The 23,434-nt window shown below is 41.8% G+C and overlaps 1 protein-coding gene across 2 annotated transcripts in view; it reads right to left on the reverse strand.

The window, feature by feature from the left end:
• GNPTG (N-acetylglucosamine-1-phosphate transferase subunit gamma) overlaps positions 1-23,434 on the reverse strand; it is a 454,757-nt gene that overhangs the window by 317,096 nt on the left and 114,227 nt on the right. For both annotated transcript variants that reach the window (XM_044089544.1, XM_044089545.1), the window contains exon 5: positions 22,497-22,580. In XM_044089544.1, the coding sequence (XP_043945479.1) occupies positions 22,497-22,580 (84 nt within the window). The remainder of the gene's footprint in view (positions 1-22,496; positions 22,581-23,434) is intronic.

Raw genomic sequence — 23,434 nt, forward strand, 5'->3', positions numbered from 1 at the left:
CAGACAGACCCCACAAAAAAAGAGGAGGCATTGCCCTATTTTTCCTAACATAGCCTTTCCATTACCCCCTATTCATCTCCAATACCCCAATTCTGGAATGCTGAAATACTAATCGCTTTCCTAAACTTAAATAATAACAACAGCATATGTATTACATTATACCTACCCCCAGGAAACAATACCCCACTTCTTAAAGAAATCTTAGCCTGGTTCTCCTCAAAAATTAACAGCAAAACAATCATACTCGGGGATGTGAATATAAATTGGCCCAGTCAGGTAAACAGCTCCTTACCTCCCAATATCAACCACTACAATTTTACCCAAGTAATCACAGATAGAACTAGACCAGCTAAAAACAACAGCAGTGGCTCAATTATAGACTGGATCCTTGTTTCCAACTCTAACAAGTTCTCTAAAACGGGTACCCTTCCCTGCAATATCAGTGACCACAGCCTAGCCTATGCGATACGCGAGACATCCCAACTACTCAACCAACATCATTATATACTATGGCGAAGCCTTACTAATTTCAACCAAGACACTTTTATTGACCATCTAAAATCTATAAACTGGAACATACTAAAAATCATTCCCTTAGATGACGTAGTTGAATTTTTTAATTCTACCTTCCTAACAGTCCTAAACCACCATGCTTCTCTGCGCCGCAATAGAATAAATACAAAAACCTGTATCTGGCTCTTAAAATGTACCAAGCAGGTCGTGGTCATAAGAGACAAGCCTGGAAAAAATGGCATGCAACTGCCAAGCTCTTTGACCTCCAACAGTACAGGCACCATCACAACAAAGTCAAACGTCTAGTTATCAATGACAAAAAAATTATTATCTTAACTTGCAGCGTAATTTCAAGCAAAACCCAAAGCAATTCTGGGCCTCGATATCCACACTACTAAACCCTGGGTCAAAAAGTAATCCCTATCCACACCCTGAAAAAACATCCCTAGAAATTGCCACAATCTTTAACGCATACTTTGTTGAAACTATAGCCAAACTAACTGATACATTCCCACCTCCACCTTCTCAAACTAAACACGCCACCCACTACCACATTTTCTCTCTCTCCAATCCCAACATCTACTATAAACAAACTCCTGCTTAAACTGAAACCAGGAAGGAATGCCCTTGACAACCTACCCTCAGAATACCTAAAAATGTCAGCTCCAGCCATCTCCTATCCCATTAGCATACTCCTAAACAGGTCAGTTCAGTTCAGGAATCCTACATACCTACCATCTGGAAGAAAGCCTACATTCTTCCCCTACATAAAAGGTGGTAATAATACCGATACCTCAAACTTCCGTCCCACAGCTATATTGTAGTACGACAAAAACGAACCAGCACAAGGGAGAAAAGTGCCTAAATCTTATTTTATTGTGGCAATATCTAGAAACTGCATACTGCAAACCGGTTTCGGCTATAAATCCAGCCTTTCTAGTGCAACAAAAATAGTATGGATAGCACATCCTGGTATATCCTTATATATCCAAAAATATTAGGTGTATATACCCTAAAAAACAGATATGTACAAATTGTAAAAAAAAAAAATAAAAAAAAAAAAATATATATATCTATATATATATATATATATATATATATATATATACATATATATATATGTATAACATTGAACACGAAAAAATCAATCCATTAACTTTAGACAAAAAAATCAGCAAAGTCAAAAGCTGGCACCAAATGACTAATTTGTTTCATTTAAACCAGGTTTGAATAGAGTTCCTAACCTGGTAATCCGTGAGGATTCCATATTGTTTAATCTGTCATGCCAGCCTGCTTTAAGATTTCTATGCATCTCAATTTTGTCAATGATGGTGAATTTAATTTGTGCAGTTTTGTGAATCATGGTATGTTTGTATAAGACATTAGAAATTTTGTGATTTCTGATAGCGCTAAGGTGTTCACTTATCCAATGTCTAAATGGTCTGGAAGTTTGGCCTACATAAAAAGAGAAACGTGCAAGTGGCCAAATAGATCACCCAATCAGTACTGCAGTTACCAAAAATTTTTATCTGGTATACCCTAGAGGTATTACAACTAGTAAATTCTTTAGTCTTAAAGATGTATCTGCATGCACTGCAATGACCACAAGGAACGCAACCTATCAATGGGTCGCCAAATAAGGTTGTCTGCATGGGTATAGACGGATTGTACCTTTTGTAATGTGTAAAATGGGAGTTGGCATGACAGATTAAACAATATGGAATGCTCATGGATTACCAGGTTAGGAGCTCTATTCAAACCTGGTTTAAATGAAACAAATTAGTCATTTGGTGCCAGCTTTTGACTTTGCTGATTTTTTGTCTAAAGTTAATGGATTGATTTTTTCATGTTCAATGTTTTATATATATATATATATATATATATATATATATATATATATATATATATATTTGTTGCACTGAAGTATGCAGTTTCTATATATCAATATATATAAGATTTAGGCACTTTTCTCCAATTTGTACATATCTGGTTTTAGGGTGTATATATATATATATATATATATATATAAGGATATACCAGGATGTGCTATCCATACTATTTTTGTTGCACTGAGGAAGGCTGGATTTATAGCCGAAACCGGTTTGCAGTTTCTACATATTGCCACAATAAAATAAGATTTAGGCACTTTTCTCCCTTGTGCTGGTTCGTTTTTGTTGTACTTTGATGTTCTTGGTTTGAGCCGTGCACTTGTTCCACCTTGCGTGTATTTGGTTTGTTCCACAGCTATATTGTCCCCATTCTCTAAAATCTTAGAGAAATGCATACACTCTCGGCTCCAGCAATACCTCTTAAACAATAATCTTCTCTCTTCCTGTCAACACGGTTTCCGCCCCGCTCATAGGTTCATAGGTTTATACTAGGCTATCTGCCCTAAGGCATTTATAAGCCTAGCCCAAATTTTTGTGGCTTACGCCACCCCTTATATGAAAAAATACTGTGCCCATTAGTTTGTTGTGCCTCTGTCCAGCAGTGACACAGAGATGATTCCCGGGGTAAACCTACGATCTCCCATCCACAGGTCTAGATTTCTCTTGAACAGAGTCAGCGAAGTGCTCTGCCTCACATGGACCGGGATTTTATTCCACAGCATAGGGAGTCTCTGAGTGATAAATCTATCCCTCCAGCACGTCCTATTTATATCCGTGCTAAGGTTTAAGTCGCTTGCTCTAGTGGTTTTGGTGGATTTGGATTTTTTGAGGTGGAGCATGTCCATTAATTCCGGGTTGGACATGGCCTTGTATGTCAGGCACATGTCACCTCTGAGCAGACGGTATGCGACTGAATAGAGCTGGAGTTTCTTCAATCTGGCAGCATATGACAGATTTTGGAGTCCCTTTATCCTTTTGGTGAGGAACTTTTGGGGTCTCTCCAATTGCTGCAGATGTCGGTGAGATACATCCCGAATGGGGCATTGTACTCGATCATTGGTCTGATAAATGAAGAGTACAGGGGAACAATGACCTCACTAGATCTGGATGTGAATCCCTTCATGATCAGGTGGGCAATGTAGAAGGTCTTTCTCACCACTTTAGCAACGTGAGTGTCAAAAGAAAGGCCACTGTCAACCTGGGTCCCCAGGTCCCTGATAAACTCTTCTGTGCTTAGTGGATTGCCACCCATATGGTAGCTTGGGGTTACCTTGTTTTTCCCGGCGGGTATGACTATACATTTTTGGCTTAACTTCAGGCCATGGCTCTGGCACCAGCTATCTGTTTCCGTGAGTCCCTTATGAAGGATATCCGTGTCCGATGCACTTTCCACTATGGCGCCCAGTTTGCAGTCGTCTGCAAACTTTGTCAGCCAAAGTCCTCCCATGTTGGCCTGTACTTCTGAGAAGTAGATGCCAAACAATAGGGGCCAAGGACCGAGCCCTGTGGGACACCACTTGTGACCGGCTTGGAGTCTGACACAGCGCCAGCAACTCTAACCCTGTGGGTTCTGTCCTTAAGCCAGTTTGCAACCCATCTTGTGACATATGGGTTTACATTTAAGCTGGTAGTTTTTCTACAATACCCGAGTGGGTATTGTGTCGAAAGCCTTTGCAAGGTCAAGGTAGGCTGTATGGACTGCCTTCTCATCAATGGCCTTGGTGACTGTTTCAAGAAGTCAACCAAGTTCAAAAGGCATGATCTTCCCTTGACAAAGCTAAACTGGTCGGGTCCAATGTCTGCAAGTCCCCTATATCTTTGTTTATGAGTTCCATTATGATCCTCTCCATAGCTTTGCAGACTAGACTTGTTGCTTATGGGGCGGTAATTACCAGGGTCCGTGAGAGGCCGCCTTTGTGGAGTGGGACCACAGTTGCCGCACGCCACCCTTGGGCACGTATCCTGTGGTAAGGCTGAGATTAAACAGCTGCCTTATGTGCGGGTTTAATTCCTCATTTAGCTCTGTAGCACACAGCCGGGACACCATCCGGTACCATTGATGCTGTGTTTTTAGCTTTAGAGAGAGCAGCTTTCACCTGCACATTTGAGATGTCTGGGAGGCTACACTCGGCTGGGATAGTTATCTCCTTTAGGGGGGGAGGGGGGGGTGAAGTTTGCACTGAACCTGTCTGCCAGTATGTTGGCAATGTCTGTGGGTTCAGTGATTTTTGTATCATTTTGGACTAATTCTGAGCATATCTGGGAGTTTCCACCCAGGTTCCTAACATAGCTGAAAAAGGCCTTATGATTGTCCTTTGAATCCATGGCAATTTTTCTCTCAAAATTGGCCTTAGTTGATTTTATGAGTGCTCGTATTTTTTTACTAATAATGATCAGGGGTGACTTCCTTTATGGATTTTGTTCTATCATGTAATAGCTTTCTCCTCTTATTGTAAAGTTTGTTAATGGCTGGGGTCCACCAGACTGGACGCTTGCCCTTTGTGGAAAGAGTCTTGGTTTTATTTGGGATTGCCTGATCCATGCAGTCCTGGAGGTGTTCATAGAAGGCATTTGTAAGGGCTTCCAGAGCTTGGGTTGTGGTTTCCTCTGGCTCAGGGGCCTTGAAGGATACCACACCAGTCTTGAGTAGTGTGAAGTTTGCTTTAGAGAAGTTCTTCACTATGGTCTTTTTGTTTGGGGTGGGGCGGATGTGGATTTCCAGTGAGATTAGTTTATGATCAGATCTCACCAATGAGGGATATACTTCGTGTGGAGCATTTTGTCCCCATGTTTGTGACAATGACATCTAGTATATTTTCTCCTCGTGGGAACAGTGACTAGCTGTTCCATGGCATTTGAATTTATGAACTCCAGGAACCGCTGGGCTAGAAAGTTAGGGCTTGAGTAATGTTCCCAGTCTATATTCGGTAGTTAAAGTCACCCAATATGATGGTGTTTGGAGATACATTTATACCCTCCAGTGTCTTCAGGAAGGCTGTGTGGGGTTCCTGAGTTTGAGAGGGTGGCCTGTAGCATGCTACAATTTGTAGAGCAGTTTTGCCTATGGTTAGTTGCACCTGGATGGTTTCAAGTCAGGCATTGCCACCAACCTGGAGGTGTGGGTATCCTTTATGAATATGGATACACCTCCTTTGTGGTGTGGTCCGGGTTTTGGGGCCGGAATGCATGATATGAGGTAAAACCTATTAGTGCCGGGTGCTCTCAGGAGCCTTGAACCAGGTTTCAGTTACAGCACAGACATCGATGTTCTCCATACTGAGAAGGGCCTGAGTGCAGCATTTTGAGATTTAGACTTCTGGCAATGAGCAGCATTACCTCAGTTTCTTCACATTTTTGTTTTCTAGGGTGGTAGGTTTAGAATTTGAGCCTTGCCTAAAAAGGCACTATGGGGTGGCAAGAGCCTTAGCCAATATCCGGAATCCCAGGGTGACAGGTGCAAGCCGCCCCTTAGAAGCAGCGTGGCTTGTCAAGCATGTCATCCCAGGCAGACAGACACTGATCCCTTTGAATGACACCAGACATTAAGCCAATTGTTAAAGCTGATCATCTTGTCTCTATATTGTGGCATCATTCTTGGTGAAGGAAGGATACTGCTCAGGGTTAGGTCATACCTGCCTGGGCTACATAATCAGAGAGCTCCTCTATGTCTCTTTTCATGTAGTCCAGGGAGGTGGCCTCAGGTCGCTCACACCAGCATGGACAATGACTGTGTCATATTTGTACTTGCCGTGGAGTGACCCGAGTGCTTGTGTTATGTGGCAGATTCTAGCCCGATAGGCAGCTTACTGTGACCTTCTCCTTGTTCAGCCTGGTGAGTGGGACGCCAGTGTCTGACTATGGAGTCACCTATGACAAGTATGTTTGGTGTTGTATTTGGCCTTAAGTGCTGTGACTGCTTTGCACACTGCTTTTGTGGTTTATGTGTTGCTTGTGGGGTGTCTTGAGGTAGCAGTTGTTTGGGTGTCTGCTTTGGAGGCCTCTGCTTTTTTTTTTTTAGGGGGAAAATTTTTGGGTTTTGTTTCCCCCTTTTTGGGTTTTGGGTTTATTGGAGGTAGCCTAGTTTGGCTTTTGGGTTTTTTAGCACAAGGGAGAAAAGTGCCTAAATCTTATTTTATTGTGGCAATATCTAGAAACTGCATACTGCAAACCGGTTTCGGCTATAAATCCAGCCTTTCTAGTGCAACAAAAATAGTATGGATAGCACATCCTGGTATATCCTTGTATATCCAAAAATATTAAAGGTGTACATACTCTAAAAAACAGATATGTACAAATTGTAAAAATAAAAAATAAAAAGTATATATATATATATATATATATATATATATATATATATATATATATATATATATATATAAAACATTGAACACGAAAAAAATCAATCCATTAACTTTAGACAAAAAATCAGCAAAGTCAAAAGCTGGCACCAAATGACTAATTTGTTTCATTTAAACCAGGTTTGAATAGAGCTCCTAACCTGGTAATCCGTGAGGATTCCATATTGTTTAATCTGTCATGCCAGCCTGCTTTAAGATTTCTATGCATCTCAATTTTGTCAATGATGGTGAATTTAATTTGTGCAGTTTTGTGAATCATGGTATGTTTGTATAAGGCATTAGAAATTTTGTGATTTCTGATAGCGCTAAGGTGTTCACTTATCCAATGTCTAAATGGTCTGGAAGTTTGGCCTACATAAAGAGAGAAACATGTGCAAGTGGCCAAATAGATCACCCAATCAGTACTGCAGTTACCAAAAATTTTTATCTGGTATACCCTAGAGGTATTACAACTAGTAAATTCTTTAGTCTTAAAGATGTATCTGCATGCAATGCAATGACCACAAGGAACGCAACCTATCAATAGGTCGCCAAATAAGGTTGTCTGCATGGGTATAGACGGATTGTACCTTTTGTAATGTGTAAAATGGGAGTTGGCATGACAGATTAAACAATATGGAATCCTCATGGATTACCAGGTTAGGAGCTCTATTCAAACCTGGTTTAAATGAAACAATATATACACACACATATATATATCCTTTTTATTTTTACAATTTGTACATATCTGTTTTTTTAGGGTGTATACACCTTTAATATTTTTGGATATATATATATATATATATATATAAGGATATACCAGGATGTGCTATCCATACTATTTTTGTTGCACTGAGGAAGGCTGGATTTACAGCCGAAACCAATTTGCAGTATGCAGTTTCTACATATTGCCACAATAAAATAAGATTTAGGCACTTTTCTCCCTTGTGCTGGTTTGGATATATATATATATATATATATATATATATAAGGATATACCAGGATGTGCTATCCATACTATTTTTGTTGCACTGAGGAAGGCTGGATTTACAGCCGAAACCAATTTGCAGTATGCAGTTTCTACATATTGCCACAATAAAATAAGATTTAGGCACTTTTCTCCCTTGTGCTGGTTCGTTTTTGTCGTACTTTGATGTTCTTGGTTTGAGCCGTGCACTTGCTCCACCTTGCGTGTATTTGGTTTGTTCCACAGCTATATTGTCCCCATTCTCTAAAATCTTAGAGAAATGCATACACTCTCGGCTCCAGCAATACCTCTTAATAATCTTCTCTCTTCCTGTCAACACGGTTTCCGCCCCGCTCATAGTATTACCATTGCTCTCCTGTCCTTTACAAATACTGCTAACCAAGCACGCAATGAAGGGAACTTCGTCTCCTCTCTCTTCCTGGATCTGTCCAAGGCATTCAACACCATTTCCCACTCCCTACTTCTCTCCAAGTTTCAGCTCTGAGCCTGTCCCCACCAACTCTGCTCTGGTTTTCTAAGTACCTATCCAACAGAAAACATTCCACTAGATGGCTCGACTCTACCTCACCATTCCTTGATACCCCTACAGGAGTTCCTCAAGGATCCATATTAGGACCACTGCTTTTCAGTATATTTATTAATGACTTTCACTCTTGCGTCCCGAACAAGTCAGTTATTCAATATGCAGATGACTCAACTACAACTTCCTCCTTCAAGACTATACCTGAACTACTCTCATACACACAGCAAGCATTCTCCTCTATAGAAATCTGGATTGCTAACAATAATCTCGCACTCAACCAAAACAAAACCAAACTTCTTTTCTTCTCCCTTAAAAAAAAAACACCACTATAAATAAACCAGACTTCAAAATCTACGCATTAAATAAAACCACCCAAGAAATTGTCACACACACTAAACTGCTAGGTGTTACCATAGACGAAAGCTTAACCTTCGACCAGCACATCCACAACATAAAAAAGACCCATCAGAAGCTAGGAACCCTCTATAGGCATAAACACTTCCTCAGCCCTACTACCAAACAAATCTTGGCCACTACCTTTCTACCACCCTCCTTACTATATGGCGCCCCCCTCCTCACTAACATTCGCACAGCCCTATAAAATAAAATGGAAACCTGTTATAACAGAATAGCAAAGTTTGCAACTAATGCCACCTACTCTTCTCATCACTGTACCTCACTGCACATTCTCAAATGGCTTGAGCTACCTCAATACCTCACTCACCAGCAACTCTCTACAGCCCATAATATTATCTGTAAACCCCTAGACTGTCCAACCCTCACCTCCACCTTAACTCAATACCACACAAACAGACCACTTAGAGCTCAAAATGAAACCTTGCTACTCGTCTACAAACCTGCACTCCCTGCCGGACACACACTATTCTTTCTGTATTGCCAAACTCTGGAACTCACTCCCTACAGCACTCAGAGCCACCAGTAATGCCAGGTCCTTCAAAGATGGCCTCCATTCACATCTAGTTACCCAGTGGCAATGCTCCTGCTCGACACCTCACATTACCTGACTCCTTCCAAACTGCTCTAATAGCAAAATTGTAACCATACTCTATATATCTGTTTATCCACTGCTATGACTGCCAGACTGTTATGGTATTCAAAATCAAGCTATTCACAGACCGTCATGACTACTGCAACTTCAAAAATACACAATGCTTGTATTTTTAATTTGCTTTAACCATATCATGTTCTATAACCTCAATCTGTAATCCAACTATGTCTGAACCTGTTGCATAGAACATTACTGTATTTGTTGTAAAGAAAAACAATTTCTGATTATTTGTTAATAAATGTGTACTTGTAGAGCTTTTCTCCCCAGGCCTCCACTGAAAATATGCTCACTCTGGCCCAGTGGACACTCCTGGTAAACAAATGTAAAATAAATAAAATAAATAACACAACCATGATGATTTTATCATGGCAACAAGATTATAGTGATGCTTATACTGTGGAGCTCTCAAAAATACACTGTAGATATTACATACAAAAATGAAACCGTGTCTAATAATGACTGAAAACTGATTAGGACAGCAGTGGTTAACAAGATGGCTGCAGCACAAAAGTCAAAGCTAGCTGTAAAAGAAGAACACAGGTGCTTACCTTGGGATCAGTATTGGGCACCTGTCATGGTTTGGTGCAGATGTTTGCACCCTGGATTAGGGTCCAGAACCAGAACTAGGTTTGTGGTCAAGCTTTCTGAAGTAGTAGCACATATCAAGATGTTGGTATCGTTGTCATCAACTCCCTTTGTTCAGGTTTGCTTTGTATTGGGATTGAACACACAGACACACCCACACACCAACACACACACACAGTGTTTCCCTTTTCTTTATCTAAAGAAGAATCCCCAATTTATTTGTTTTTAATATATTTTACTCATTCACTTGTCATGGGGTCATGATTACCTGCTCATTCTGTAGTCATTTTACATGGAAAAAAGGTGGAATTACATCTCTGGAAATGGACTTACAGTTGCCTGCTTACTCTCTTCCATGGTTCTGAAGTTTTTTGGTAAGGAGGCAAGTTTACAGTTACAAGTTCCTGTTTTGTTAGGTGATTTGATTTCTGTAATGGACGACAAGTGTGATGCAGTGAGCTACCAGAGACGTGCAAAAATGTCACAATGTAGAGGTATTATGGTTATGGCCCATGACCACCAGAAAACTGTGGAAAATGTCATCAAAATCTATAGAAATATTTAGCAATTTTTTTTGGGGGGGGGGGGCAATGTCAGCGTCAGTACCTGACCCCCCATAACATCTAAAAAGAACTTGTACTCACCATAATGTTCCATCTGAGTAGTTCTTCATTTGTCTTCAACCTGTGGGTTCATGGATCCGTATCTGATCTGACCCAGCCACATATCCAGCATCTGATCTGAGGTCAAAGCTCCTCCCCTTACTCATAATACCCCTGTCTCCTTCCTCCCTTCTGATCGAGTTTGCTGCTCAATCCATTACTCACACCCGACCCAACAGGATCTTGTCACTACCAGAAAAAAAATTACTGAACAAAGAGAAGGACAAAGGGGCACCCAGAAGGTGTCCACCTTCCATACTTATGTAGCCAACAAACAGTTCAGACAAAGCCAGGGTAAGGAAGGGGGATGGCTGAAGACAAATGAAGAACAACTACTCAGATGGAACGTTATAATGAGTACATAACTTCTTTATCTGAAGCAGTTGTCTTCATTTGATCTTCAACTTGTGGGACAGAGTCCCCAGCTACTAAACACCTGGGAGGCCTTCATGGAAGAATATTCTGGAGCATGGCGGAGCCAAAGGATGCCCTGCTCCTGGATACGATGTCCAATTTATAATGTGAAATGAAGGTAGGAGATTAGGACCAAGTAGCTGCAGAACAAATATCATCCAATAACACTCTGGACCAAAAATCCGCTGAAGTGGCCATAGATCTGGTAGAATGTGCTTTCACCTGACCTGAAAGGGAAATCCACCTGAGAGAATACGCCCGAATGATACATTTGGAAATCCAACGGACAATAGTAACTTTAGAGATTGGTTTCCCTAAAAGGGTTTGGAGTAAGAAACGAAAAGCTGGTCAGAGCTACGAAATGCTTTTGTCCTGTGCAAATAAAAACGTAACTGTCTGTGTACATCCAACAAATGCAATTTAGATTCTCCCTTACTTTGAAAATCTGGAAAAAAGACCGGGAGATTAACCATCTGATTAATGTTGGCCTCTGAAGCTACATTGGGAAGAAAAGATGGATTAGAGTGCAAAGACACCCTGTCCTTATGAAAAATCATATAAGGAACTTTGACTGATACGGCTTGAAGTTCCGACACTCTTCTAGCAGAAGTAATGGTAACTAAGAATGGAGTCTTCCAGGACAGAAACTGCAGATCCACCAAAGCTGCAGGTTCAAGGGGGGGGGGGGTGTCAAAACTAAAGCCTGCAGCACTAATGTAAGATCCTGCAGTGGCGTACGATCCTTCACTGGGGGTTCTCAGAAGAAAAGAACCTTTAAGGAAAGTCCTGCAAAGCTTTGAAGATACCGATGAAGCCATATTTTCCCTCACACGAAAATTAGAAATTGCAGCTAGCTGAACTTTGACTGTGGACGAACTGGCACCTTGCTGAAAAATCCCTGATAAGAATTCCAACACCGCAGAAACTGGAGCAGTAAAAACATCCAATGCATGCTGCAAAGCCCATATAGAAAAACATTTCCACTTGCTATAGTATACCTTTCTATGAGCAGTCACCAGAATTCTTTTGACGGGAGAAGATAAAACGGGAGTACCGATAATCATGGAAACTGAAGCAACCAAGCAGTGAGCTTTAAACTGTCCAGGTCTGGATGGGGAATCCCTGAGGGATGAAAAATGAGATCCAGAACTGGTTCCAACGTCCATGGTGAAGCCAGCAGATCAGACCACAGAGAGGGAAAGCAGACTAGGTAAGGCCAGAATGGGGTAATGAGGATCACAAAGCTCCCCAGCCTGCGAGCTTTCTGAAGAAATTTTGGTATTAAGGGAAGAGGGGGATAAACCTACAGAAGACTGGGAGGCCAAGCATGAAGCGTATCTGGGGACTTCCCCCTGAAGGGGATTCAGAGTGAAGAACTTGCTTCATTTCACATTGGAAGGAGAGGTGAACAGATCGCAGTAAGGCTGGCTACACTTGTGAAAGACCTGTTTCACTACTGAAGGATTCAGAGACCACTCGTAAGGCATCAGGATAGAGCTGCCGAGCCTGTCCACTAGGACATTGGAACATCCCGGAATGTGCATTTCCACCAGAAAATGGCTGATGGAGATCGCCCATTCCCACACTCTCATGGCTTCATGACAAAGGAGGTAAGATCTGGTTTCTCCGTTTGATGATGTACCAGGCCACCAACATATTGTCTGTCTGGATAGCAATCGTTTCTGAGGGAAGATGGGCATGGAAAGCCTGCAACGCGAGAAGCACCGCCCTCATCTCCAGGATGCTGACATGCAAACTGGTCTTGTAGAAGACCACATGCCTTGAACTGTCCTTCCCGAGCAATGTGCCCCCACCTCAGCTGGGAGGTGTCCATAGTCACCGTGGCTTCGAGGAATGGTGGGAGAAAGGGATGTCCCCAGACCAGTTCAGAGGAATGAATCTACCACCGAAGAGAGTCCTTGCATACTCGAGAGATTTGAACAGGATGAGACAATGGGAGATCTAACAGGATCCATTGTATGGAAAGGGTCCACTGAAGGATCCGCATGTGAAGACACGCCAAGAGTAAAAGATTGATCATGGCCGCCACAGACCCCAATGCCTGTAGTACTACTTCTGCTGTTGGAGAGTGAGTTTGAAGAACGTAAATAACATGTAGCTTCAGACTGCATATCCTGTCTGGAGCAAGGAAAGCTCTTGTCTGAATTGTATCTAACTGAGCCCCAATGAAGTCTAAGGTCTAAACAGGGGCCAAAGATGATTTGCTGAGATTGATGGTGATGCCTAACCTCTGGGCTAGCAGAAAAAAGGAATCCCCCACTTGACAAAGTTGATGCCTGGAAGGGGCAGCAAGGAGCAAACTGTCCAGGTAGGGGAAAACCTGAATGCCCTAGAGTCTCAGGTGAGCCACTACTACTAACATCACTTTGGTGAACACCCTGTGGGCTGTGGTGAGATGAAAGGGGAGTGCTCTGAACTGATAATGATTGGCTCCTAGCCGGAATCGGAGAAACCTCTGATAGCACCTGTCCATGACAGTATGCATTCTGGAAGTTGATCAAGCACATCCAATCGTTCTCCTGCAGAAAGGGCAGGACAGACTGAAGTGTGACCATCCAGAATTTCGCCTTGGCCACTGACAGGTTCCAAGGTGGATAGATCCAAAATGGGTCTTAAGTCTCCCGTTTTCTTTGGCACCAAAAAGAACCTGGAATAAATGCCTGACCCAGAGTGCCTGAGGGGGACGAGTTGGATGACCTGCTTTCTTAGCAGCTTTGCTATTTCCACTGCTGCATCCTCCCTGTGCACGGGTGGAACATCCGGAAGGTGTTTTGGTGGTAGAGCTGGCTTGAGGAAAGGGAGTGAATAGCTTCTAGATATAATCTGCAACACCCAATGATCTACTGTGATGGACTCCCACTCTGTTAGGTGTAGCAATAACTGGCCTCCGACTGCCTCCAGAGACAAGCAGTCCAGCAACCCTTCAGGGCTGCTGTGTGGGTCTGCCCGAGAAAGGTTCTCGAGACCCGTAATTTCTCGGACTGCCTTTAGGGCAACGTCTATCATATCCCTCTCTGCCCCTGGGGGAAGGGGAGTCCTGAGTGTCTCAGGGGAAAGTCCGAGACTTCCAAAACCACATCTTCTTAGTCCCTCGCTGATTCCTAGAAAAGGAAGAGAGGCAGAGAAGCAGATCCCGACAGCAGACAAGAGTCTTCCCGCCCTTCTCACTCTGAACTAAAGTCTCACATACCGACTTCCCAAAAAGGGAGGAACCGTTGTATGGGGCATTGGTGAATAACATCTTAAAAGGTTCCAAAAACTGACGCAGTCAGAGCCAGGCATGTCGCCTGATGGCACCAGCTGCCCTAGTGGCTCCCTCAGTATCATGGGAGAGGAGACAAACAGAAGTGTTTGCAACTGACTTCAGAGTAGCCAAACGAGTGGAAAACATCTTCTTGTCCTCCACCAACATGGACTCAGAGGTCAACTCAGCAATCTCCTTCATTTGGTCTCGCTGCAGCCAAATCACATGTGCCATGTAATTTAGCGCTCTTACAGAAAACGTCGCTGAAGCGTACATCCGCTTCCCAAATCGGTCCATTGTCCTTGACTCTCAGTCAGGAGGATGAACCGTAGAACTCTCCTGAGTGAGCTCTTTCCTAGTAGCATCAACCAGGGACCCCTTGTTCCAGTATGCCCTATCTGACGGGGAGCTCAAAACTTTATCTGGGTGCTTTGGGATGGGCTCCACTGTGTCTGGTTCTTTCCACGCCCGAGATTTTATAAGGTCCACTAATGGATCCGTGGGAGGGGACACCTAGGAAATAGAGTGTCCTGTGCCAAATGCCACGAGGAACATCGATTCGTCCAAGGTAGGTTTCTGGGCAAACGCCCCCCCCCCACCACTGGTGAAGGAGTTCCATGATGTCTCCGAAGGTGACATCCTTGGGGGGTGACCGGGGGGAACCTTCTCCTTTCTCCAAATCTGTGTCTTTGGTGAGTGACTTCGGTGGGGAGTCTAAGTGCCGCCTTTTGCACGTGCGTTTGTGAGGGATCACCTCAGTGGGAATCTCTGGGGAGGACTCGCCAAAGTCCTGTTGCTCCCAAGCGGAAGCTTCCTGAGGCAAAATGGTGGCAGACTGTCCTTGAGATGGCAGGATGGCTGGAGCAGTACCCAAAACAGAGGGAGTTGGGGGGGGGGGGGGAGTCAGAGGACGAGACAGTCAAGGGTCTCAATGAAATTGAGAGAACCCTCTCCACCACATAGAAAGCCAAAGGGGAATGGGCATCTTCAGAAAGGCCAATAGGAGTCGTCACCCTCTGACCCGACGGAGGAGCCAGAGTCGAGCCTCCAAGCATTGAGATATCGATACGAAGGCTGCAATCTGACACACTCGGTGCCGACACCAAGACTATGGCTCTGAGAGCTTGTGCTCAATGTAATAGCCCGTGTCAAGGTACAAGGTACCATCGGTGCCAACCCCTCGACCCAGAGAGTCCTCAAATCCAAGGGCTCCAAAACTGAAGGTCGGATTGGAGAAGGAGTAATCGGGTGAAAAAGGGCTGTGCGCTCCCCGCTCTGGAGGGAGAGGGGCAGGCAAGACTCCCATGTGAATCTGGGTGTGTATGAATTTCTGGATCATCCTGTTCATCTCCATTTCACTAAGGCTCCGGGTGGAGCGGGAACAGGAGGCGACCGACACCAGCCTGGGAGGGCAGTGAGAAGCATGCACTGGCAACTGGATCCGGGGCTCCTCTGGCCGATGAGACTCTGGTCTCTGAGCTGACTTAGATTTAGGTGGAGGTCGTTTTCTCTGCCTCTCCTTCTTTGAAGATTTGCCCCCATCCCCGGGCCTCTTAGAGGGAGTTTGAGTCTGCGAGGCCAGGGAGGTGGTAGAAGCAGAAGCTGGGGGAGCAGGACTTGAGTCCCCATAGAGGGAAGGAGGTCCTTAAGTATTAATTTATCCCTACTGTCCTTCAGTGCCCGGAGATTAAACCCGGCACAGATGGAGCAGGAGGTCTGAGGATGGGCTGCCTCCGGACACACTATGCACAGACTGTAGCCATCAGCTGGGGAGAGCTTATGGTCACACTCTCTACACTTTCTGAACCCTGGCTTGGGAGTGTCAGACATTTCCCCAAAGCAGGCCCAGCACACTCACAAGCACTCAAACCACACACTTAGGAAAGGAAGAGAGAAAGTTTTTTTTTTTTTTTTTTTAAACCAACAACCACGTGGAGGAGGAGGTAGAAAGTAGAGAGGGATATTAGACAGAGAGAACATTTAACCCCAAAAAAGCAACACTTACCACACTTTCTATGCAGAAAGCTCAGACCACAAATCGTACTTTAAATGGTGGCAAATGAGATCTGAAGGGAGGAAGGAGACTGGGGCATTATGGATAAGGGGAGGAGCTTTGAGCTCAAATCAGATGCTGGATATGTGGCTGAGTTGGATACGATAAGGATCCATGAACCCACAGGTTGAAGATCAAATGAAGACTACTTTAGATCAGTTGTTATATTATATAATACAGTTTGCATTAATAGCTTACTATACAGATATGCTGCCACATACAGATGTTTTTACTTTGTGTTTTTCTTAAATGTAGATCAGACTGAGCTTTGCTCAGTACTTCCTTCATGCCCTCTAAACATCACAAGTACATACATACTAAACGCATTCACTAAAGTGCTCTATTTTGTACATATTATAGTGAAAACTTAAATACTTGCTCCTGTTTTGCTGAAACACAAATTTATAAATCAGTCCGTGAACTGCTGCCCCTCACTACCACACACAATACATTTAGCAGTAACATTAAATTTAAAAACTGCTTAAATGTATAGATCATAAAATGTCAAAACTGTGACAAGGAAGCAAACATTTTGAAAATGATCACTTGCAAAAGTGCTAATGTGCGGTTCTCTACATTTTATAAGCATGCAGTTAGCTCACTTAGACTTGCATGGATCACTCAACTCAACACTTTGAACAACCAAATCATTTAACCGTTCATGTACTTAAATCAATATTTATGAACAAAAAGCATGGGAAAACTTGACTAAAAGGAAAAAAATTGTAATCACAAAGCTCAACTACATGAGAGGGGACATTTCACCTTTTCTCACACCTATTATTAAATTTTCTTTTCTACTGAAAAAGTTATCAGTTTTAAAACAGTATCTATGTGATCAAGCTCTAACACATAGCTTAAAAGATGAACTCATGCATAGAATGTACAGCAACATTTTGTTAAATTAACTAGTTTCAACATAAACTATTGAAAAAATTGTGGATTTTGTGAAAAGGACAAGATGAAAATTTTGAAAACTGGAAAAGCAGTTGCAATTCTCCAGTGGACTGTGTTATTGCACTTCAGTCCACACTAACACCAATTCACAACAGAGACAAGTGATGTCATATCAGGGAAAAATGCTCAAAGGTTGAAGAGTAAATTCAATAAAGGTGTTTAAAAGTCCACTTAACTCACCAACAGCTCTGTGTTGTATTTCATAGTAAGGACTGAAAGATCACGCAACGTTAGAGAGCAGGTCTCTAATGCAAGCCAGACTGCCCAAGAAACGGTGCCCTCAGGTGAATGCTGGCTAACAGCCACATCAGTCACTTGTTCCTCAGACATTTAAAAGGCAAATCCTTTATTTTGTAATGCATGGTCTGTTGGTATAATTAAGCTTTTATCAAAAGCCAGACAGAATACCTTATACTATAGAAGTGCAGACTTTAACAAAATAAGGGAGCCACCCAACAAGGTGACTCCAAGGACTGGCAATGCAGGCATGTGGGCAATTCAGGAAATTAAAGGCCTTGATTATAATGCAAAAAAAAAGTATCATGCAGAAAGTGTGAACTGGAAGCAGTGCAAGACACCAGGCAAGGTTTGGGTACCAAAGAGACCCCCAAAATTATTGATTTAGAATTTTAGTAAAAATTTGCAAAAAAAAAACAAACAAACAAAAAAATGTGGTCAGAGGAGCAAAGATAGAGCTAAACAAATCAATTCAGTAATACAGAGGGAAAATTCTTTAGCTATATTTGTAAAAAGGGCAGATGACATCATGCTGTTACTCAAAATTTCACTAGATTTCATTTTTTTTTCACAAAGAAATGCAGCAGGGTCTTCAAAAGCAGAAAATACCAAGACAGGAGAAATTATCCCCCATGGGTGAAAGCGAGTATTAACAAGGGAAAGAATGTGGACATACTTAGCAGGGGCAGCCATGCAAGATGCTTTCAAGGAATTTCAAGAAACTGATATTGGACTAGTGGAACCACCTAGGAGGCTACATAACAGCTTAGTATTGCTAACCAGTTCCGAAATGCTACAACCAATGAAATGATTCCTTATCCACAAGAAAGAGGAAGAAAATGAAACCGTAAAAATACAACCACAATGATTATATCATTGCTGTGGACAAAAGGATAAAATGGTCAAGGACAACCCTGGAGAGTAGCGAATTATGTATGGTTCAGTTACAAGCATAAGCCCATAGCAAAAAAAGTGATGAACAACACAGACAATCTGGCCCCGAGTTGCAAACAAGCTTAATCATGTGGTACTGGGTTTGATTCCCTAATTCTCTGGTTGCAAAGTGTGCACTCCCTTTGAAGTACTTGTGTCTAGAGGGCTCACCAAGTTTACAGATAATTCAAATCTCTTACACGGTAATGGCAACAGGAGAAAAAAACCATGTGCCCTGTTTATTTTTTAATAGAGCTAAAGGAGAATCTGAATACATAAAGTAAAATGATATACAACTTGGGCAAGTCAGTGAATTCTGAAAAGTAGGTCGGGGGAGTGGCATTCATAAAGAGTCACGCATACTGCTACTGGATACACCTCCCTTCATATTTCATTAGCGAAGCATGGGAAGGAATCTAGAGCAAAATGTGCAGGTAAAACTACATCACACAATTAAGTACATAATCAGGAAGCACAGGTTAGGTGTTTGAAAATTTATAACCAAGAAATACACAAAAAAAGCTCTATCAAGAAGCCAATCTGGAGTAAACCATGTTGCTTTATTAAAAAGTCAGTTAACAGCTGTCACCCTAATACAATGGACTTCATCAGAACTGTTAAAAGTTTCCTTCTTAAATGATGTCTTGGCCTAAAAATGTCATTCTTAAAGCAATATGCCAAATTGTCTTTTTTAAATAATTTAATAAAGCAGTGTGGTTTACACTAGATTGGATTCTTGCAGTGACAACTTTTGCACACATGCCCATTCTGGTTGCTACCTTTGAAAATTTGCAAAATGACTTAAAGAGATGAACACTTTTTAATTTATACCGGTACATTTATGTCTCCTCATTGAGGGTTTTGTCCATTCTCATGCCTTTAAAAGCAATAATTAATTGCTCTATGTACAGCTGCAAAACATATTGTAAGCCCCTTTAACAGGTAATTTACAAATCTACCACCATGGGGATGTCTTAGTTGGAAGGCCATCAACTCTAGCCTACACAGTGAGTAAGTTCATGTCCTCCTGTCTTATAAGGCAGCTATGTAGTGTTGCATGCTTTCATTTGCAGGCAAGCTACCTATGTAGCCTGCTCACCAACCAGGATTAGTCCTACTACGGCACATCTCTGCAGACCATGCTACATCGGGTTCCTATGAGTACAACAAAAATGCATTATGTCGAATGCGTTTTCGTCTACACATGTAGAGAGAACAGGCAAAATAGCGAAGCGGCTGTTCAGCGAATTCTTTCCCTGGGAAAGAAGTCACTTGACCGCTTCGCTGTTTTGCCATGTTCTGAAGTGTAGTGTGGTCCCTTGTCTGGTATAGCTCCCGAGTGTGATTGTGCAACAGTTACTGACCTTAGGGTTAGGGTGCAGGTTAAGGTAAGTGCATATGTATGAAAGTGTTTACTGTTTTATATTTTGTGTAAGATGTATGGTTGAGTTACAAGTGTATGTGTTTTCAGCTGTTTACTTTTGTTTTGGGGGGGGTAGAATTAGGGTTAAGGTAAGTGTGTATGTGTTTGGAGCTGTTTATGTAAATGTGCGAGAGTTACTGACCTTAGGGTTAGGGTGCGGGTTAAGGTAAGTGCATATGGTTTAAAATGTTTGCTGTTTTATTTTCCGTTAAATGTATGGTTGGGTTATGTGCATATGTTTATTTAGTTGTTTACGGTTTTTTTTGGGGGGGGTATAATTAGGACTGGGTATGTGTTTGGAAGTGTGTAATTTTTTTTTTTTTGCGGGGGTTGGAACAGCAATTTCTTTCCCTAGGAAAGAAATCGCTGTTCTGTGGATTCGACATTTTCAGCTTTCGCTGAAAATGTGTCAATGTAACATCGTTCACAGTTTTCAGCATTCGATGTTGCAATATAGACCCGCTACATCAACACAGCCCAGTCTGCCTGCCCTGACGTTCATGGTTTCCAACTCAAGCTGAGGTCAATAGCTGCAAAGCTGGGAGCAAATTACCTTTGCCAGTGGACTGGCCACTAACGAGGCAGGTGATGTTAAAGTCTGACAGCTAAAAGTCTGGAACAATGAACGCAAGGTTAAACATGTAAATAAACCCCAAGCAACAACATAACAGTAACAGTTATGGTGATGATGATGATGATAATATCCATTTGTTAACTTTTAGAGGCAACCCAAGGGCAATATCTGGGTAAATGACTTACTTGCTAAAGGTCACACAGTTGGCAAATGAGGGCTAAGGGAATCAAACCCTGTACCACAGGAACTACAGCCAATATTATTTAACTGTGTGTGTGTGGTGGGGGACGCCAGTAACATCAACTGTATCTAAAGGTGAAACCAGGCTAACAATATATATATATATATATATATATATATATATATACATATATATATATATATATATATACATATATATATATATATATATATATGACAGAAACAGTATGCTGGGAAGTGCACTGGTAGCAGAAGGTAGGATATACTGTCACCTCGTTAGATTCCGATAGGACTTCATCAGCAGTCGCATGTCAAACGTATAGTTCTTATTAATGGAAACATTTATGGAAGGTAAAGACATTATAATATAGACAGATCCAAATGATTCAAAGACGGAGAGGTTTTCTTCTTCATCTTTTAACACAACCAGGTGTGAATACTAGACAACCACATATTCAGACGTGTTCTGAGTGACCTTAGATCTGTGTAAAGATCACACTTTTTCAGAATGGCAGCAAGTACCCAAGATACATACCAGTTTGATCATTCAATTCAGCATTCTTGAAATCATTTTTGATTTGATGTCAAATTATTGTATTTGAAGATATCAACACTGAAGAATGGAGTTACAGAATCACAAAAGATCTAATCAAAAATGGTTATGGTACAAGTGGGTCTATGTTAAATGTTCGAACATCCAAAATGTCGAACATTACATGGTCGAGACCAAATGTTTGACATTTGGATGTTCAAACGTAAAAAAAAAACACTAACAGTGTAGGCAGGGGGGAGGACCCCTGCACCCCCCCCTACTTTAATATACCAACTTCGAGACTGCACTTCAGTGCAGAAAAGGGAAATTCTCCCTATCTGCACCATACGGTGCCATTGAAAGGCTATCTTCGAGCACTCAAAATTTCAAACGTTTGATCTCGACCATGTAACGTTCGAAATTTTAAGCATTCGAAGATTTGACAGGTGCCCGTACAAGTAATGAAGAGAGAAATTAAAGTAGGTAGCACAGAAGACTTTCCTTACACAGAATAAAAACAGACTTAAAAATAAAATGTAACCATCAAGTTTAACGAGTTTTACTGTCTCCTAAAATGTGGTGTGTAGAACAGAAACCAATGAAAATATGTAAACCCTTAGCCGATGAGATGACAGCAGACAGGAAAATGGTTCACAAGTTAATGCAGGACAGGGCTTGGATGACATGCCTTTACACTATGGAAAAGTTTTAAACCACTTTCTGTCTAGCTTAAGTGTTTATCTGGGTGATGCTGCCATTGTTTCTAAAAGAAATGCTATGCAGAGCTAATGGGAATATCTACAGACATACCATTAATAGGTGGTATCATATAAAATGAATAAAGTTAAATTATCAGCAATAAAAAAGTTTACAGGTAATGAACAAGCACATTAGGGGTTTTACTTCAGCTGATGCAGCTCTGGGGTGTTTATAGGTAAGCAGTTGTCATTAAAACGCTAACCTTGCCCTGATACAGGATGTACAGGAATTCAGATTTGATACAGGTTCACAATTACCCTCTGTAAGTTTTCTGACCAGACACAGAATTCTGAAGTGTAGGAACAGCCACCACTCAGACAAGTCATGTATACCATCTTAAATAATTCTGTATCATTTTACAAGAGTTTACTGCTCTGTTTACAAGATAGCCTCAAATCTCATCTGCCACTGCTTCAGCAACATCCAATTCCAGTATAGGGTAGTAGCAGCCTCCTTGGGCTGAAATGCAACAGTGGGTATAATGCCACCCAGTGAGGCCCTTACTTTACCGTTTTTTTTTCAGCCTCATGCTGACCTCCCTCACACAGTAACTGAATGGTAAGTAAATGCAAAACCACCTACCCCAGTATTCCACTGTAAGCATTCCATCGGAAGGTCTGCTCATGCTGTGTGATGTTATGGAATGGACAAAATTCATACTTATACCTGTTGGGATAAAAGACATGACCTCTATTAAGCTCGGACCATAGAACATAATGTGCAGAGAGCTGACGGCTTGTTTCTAGATCTGTCAAGGTGATGTGCATTATTTACATAGACTTTTTTAAATAATAAGAATGACAGTGCCATGAAAAAGCCCTAATCATTAAATAACATATCACTAGACATTAATATGCACCCTGGAGTTACTACTTTACTGGAGCATTAGACAAAACTTGGGTGCACTGTTAAAAAAAAAAAAAAACTCTGCTTCTTAAGCAAGTATGTGTTGGTTTAATAAGCCTTAAAATGTCTCAGCTTTGACAGTTTGAGATTCTTTTTTACAGGAGATGACAGCTGCATTCAGATTCAGCTTGTTAGTCTATTGAATCCATGCCAATCTTGAGGCATTTTGCTCAGTTACCCCATCAGAACTCCCCCTTCCGAAAGGGCAACTATTTATTTTGTACTTTATACAGTTAAAAAACGGGTCTATATTAGATCACCGAACGCTTAAAAAAGTGAACTGTGATTGATCGACCCTATGTAAGCAAAAGCTTACAATTTCGAACTGTCAGAACAGTGATTTCTTTTCCTAGGGAAAAAAATCGCTGTTCCAACAGAAAAACAAACACTTTAAACATTACGTTAACTAGGGGAGGTTTCACCCCCCACACCGCCCCACTTAAATATACCAACTCTGAGACCGCACTACAGTGCCGAAAATGGCAAAGTAACAAAGCAGCCAAGCAAATTCTTTCCCAGGGAAATAATTTGCTTAAAAGCCGCTTCGATATTTTGCCGTTTCAGGCTTTTGAGTTCAACCAAGACACGCATTAGAAAGAATACGTCTTCGGGCT

This window comes from Protopterus annectens, chromosome 12.part0 (genome assembly GCF_019279795.1).
Source record: "Protopterus annectens isolate FY-2018-M chromosome 12.part0, PAN1.0, whole genome shotgun sequence".
Classification (NCBI taxonomy): domain Eukaryota; kingdom Metazoa; phylum Chordata; order Ceratodontiformes; family Protopteridae; genus Protopterus; species Protopterus annectens.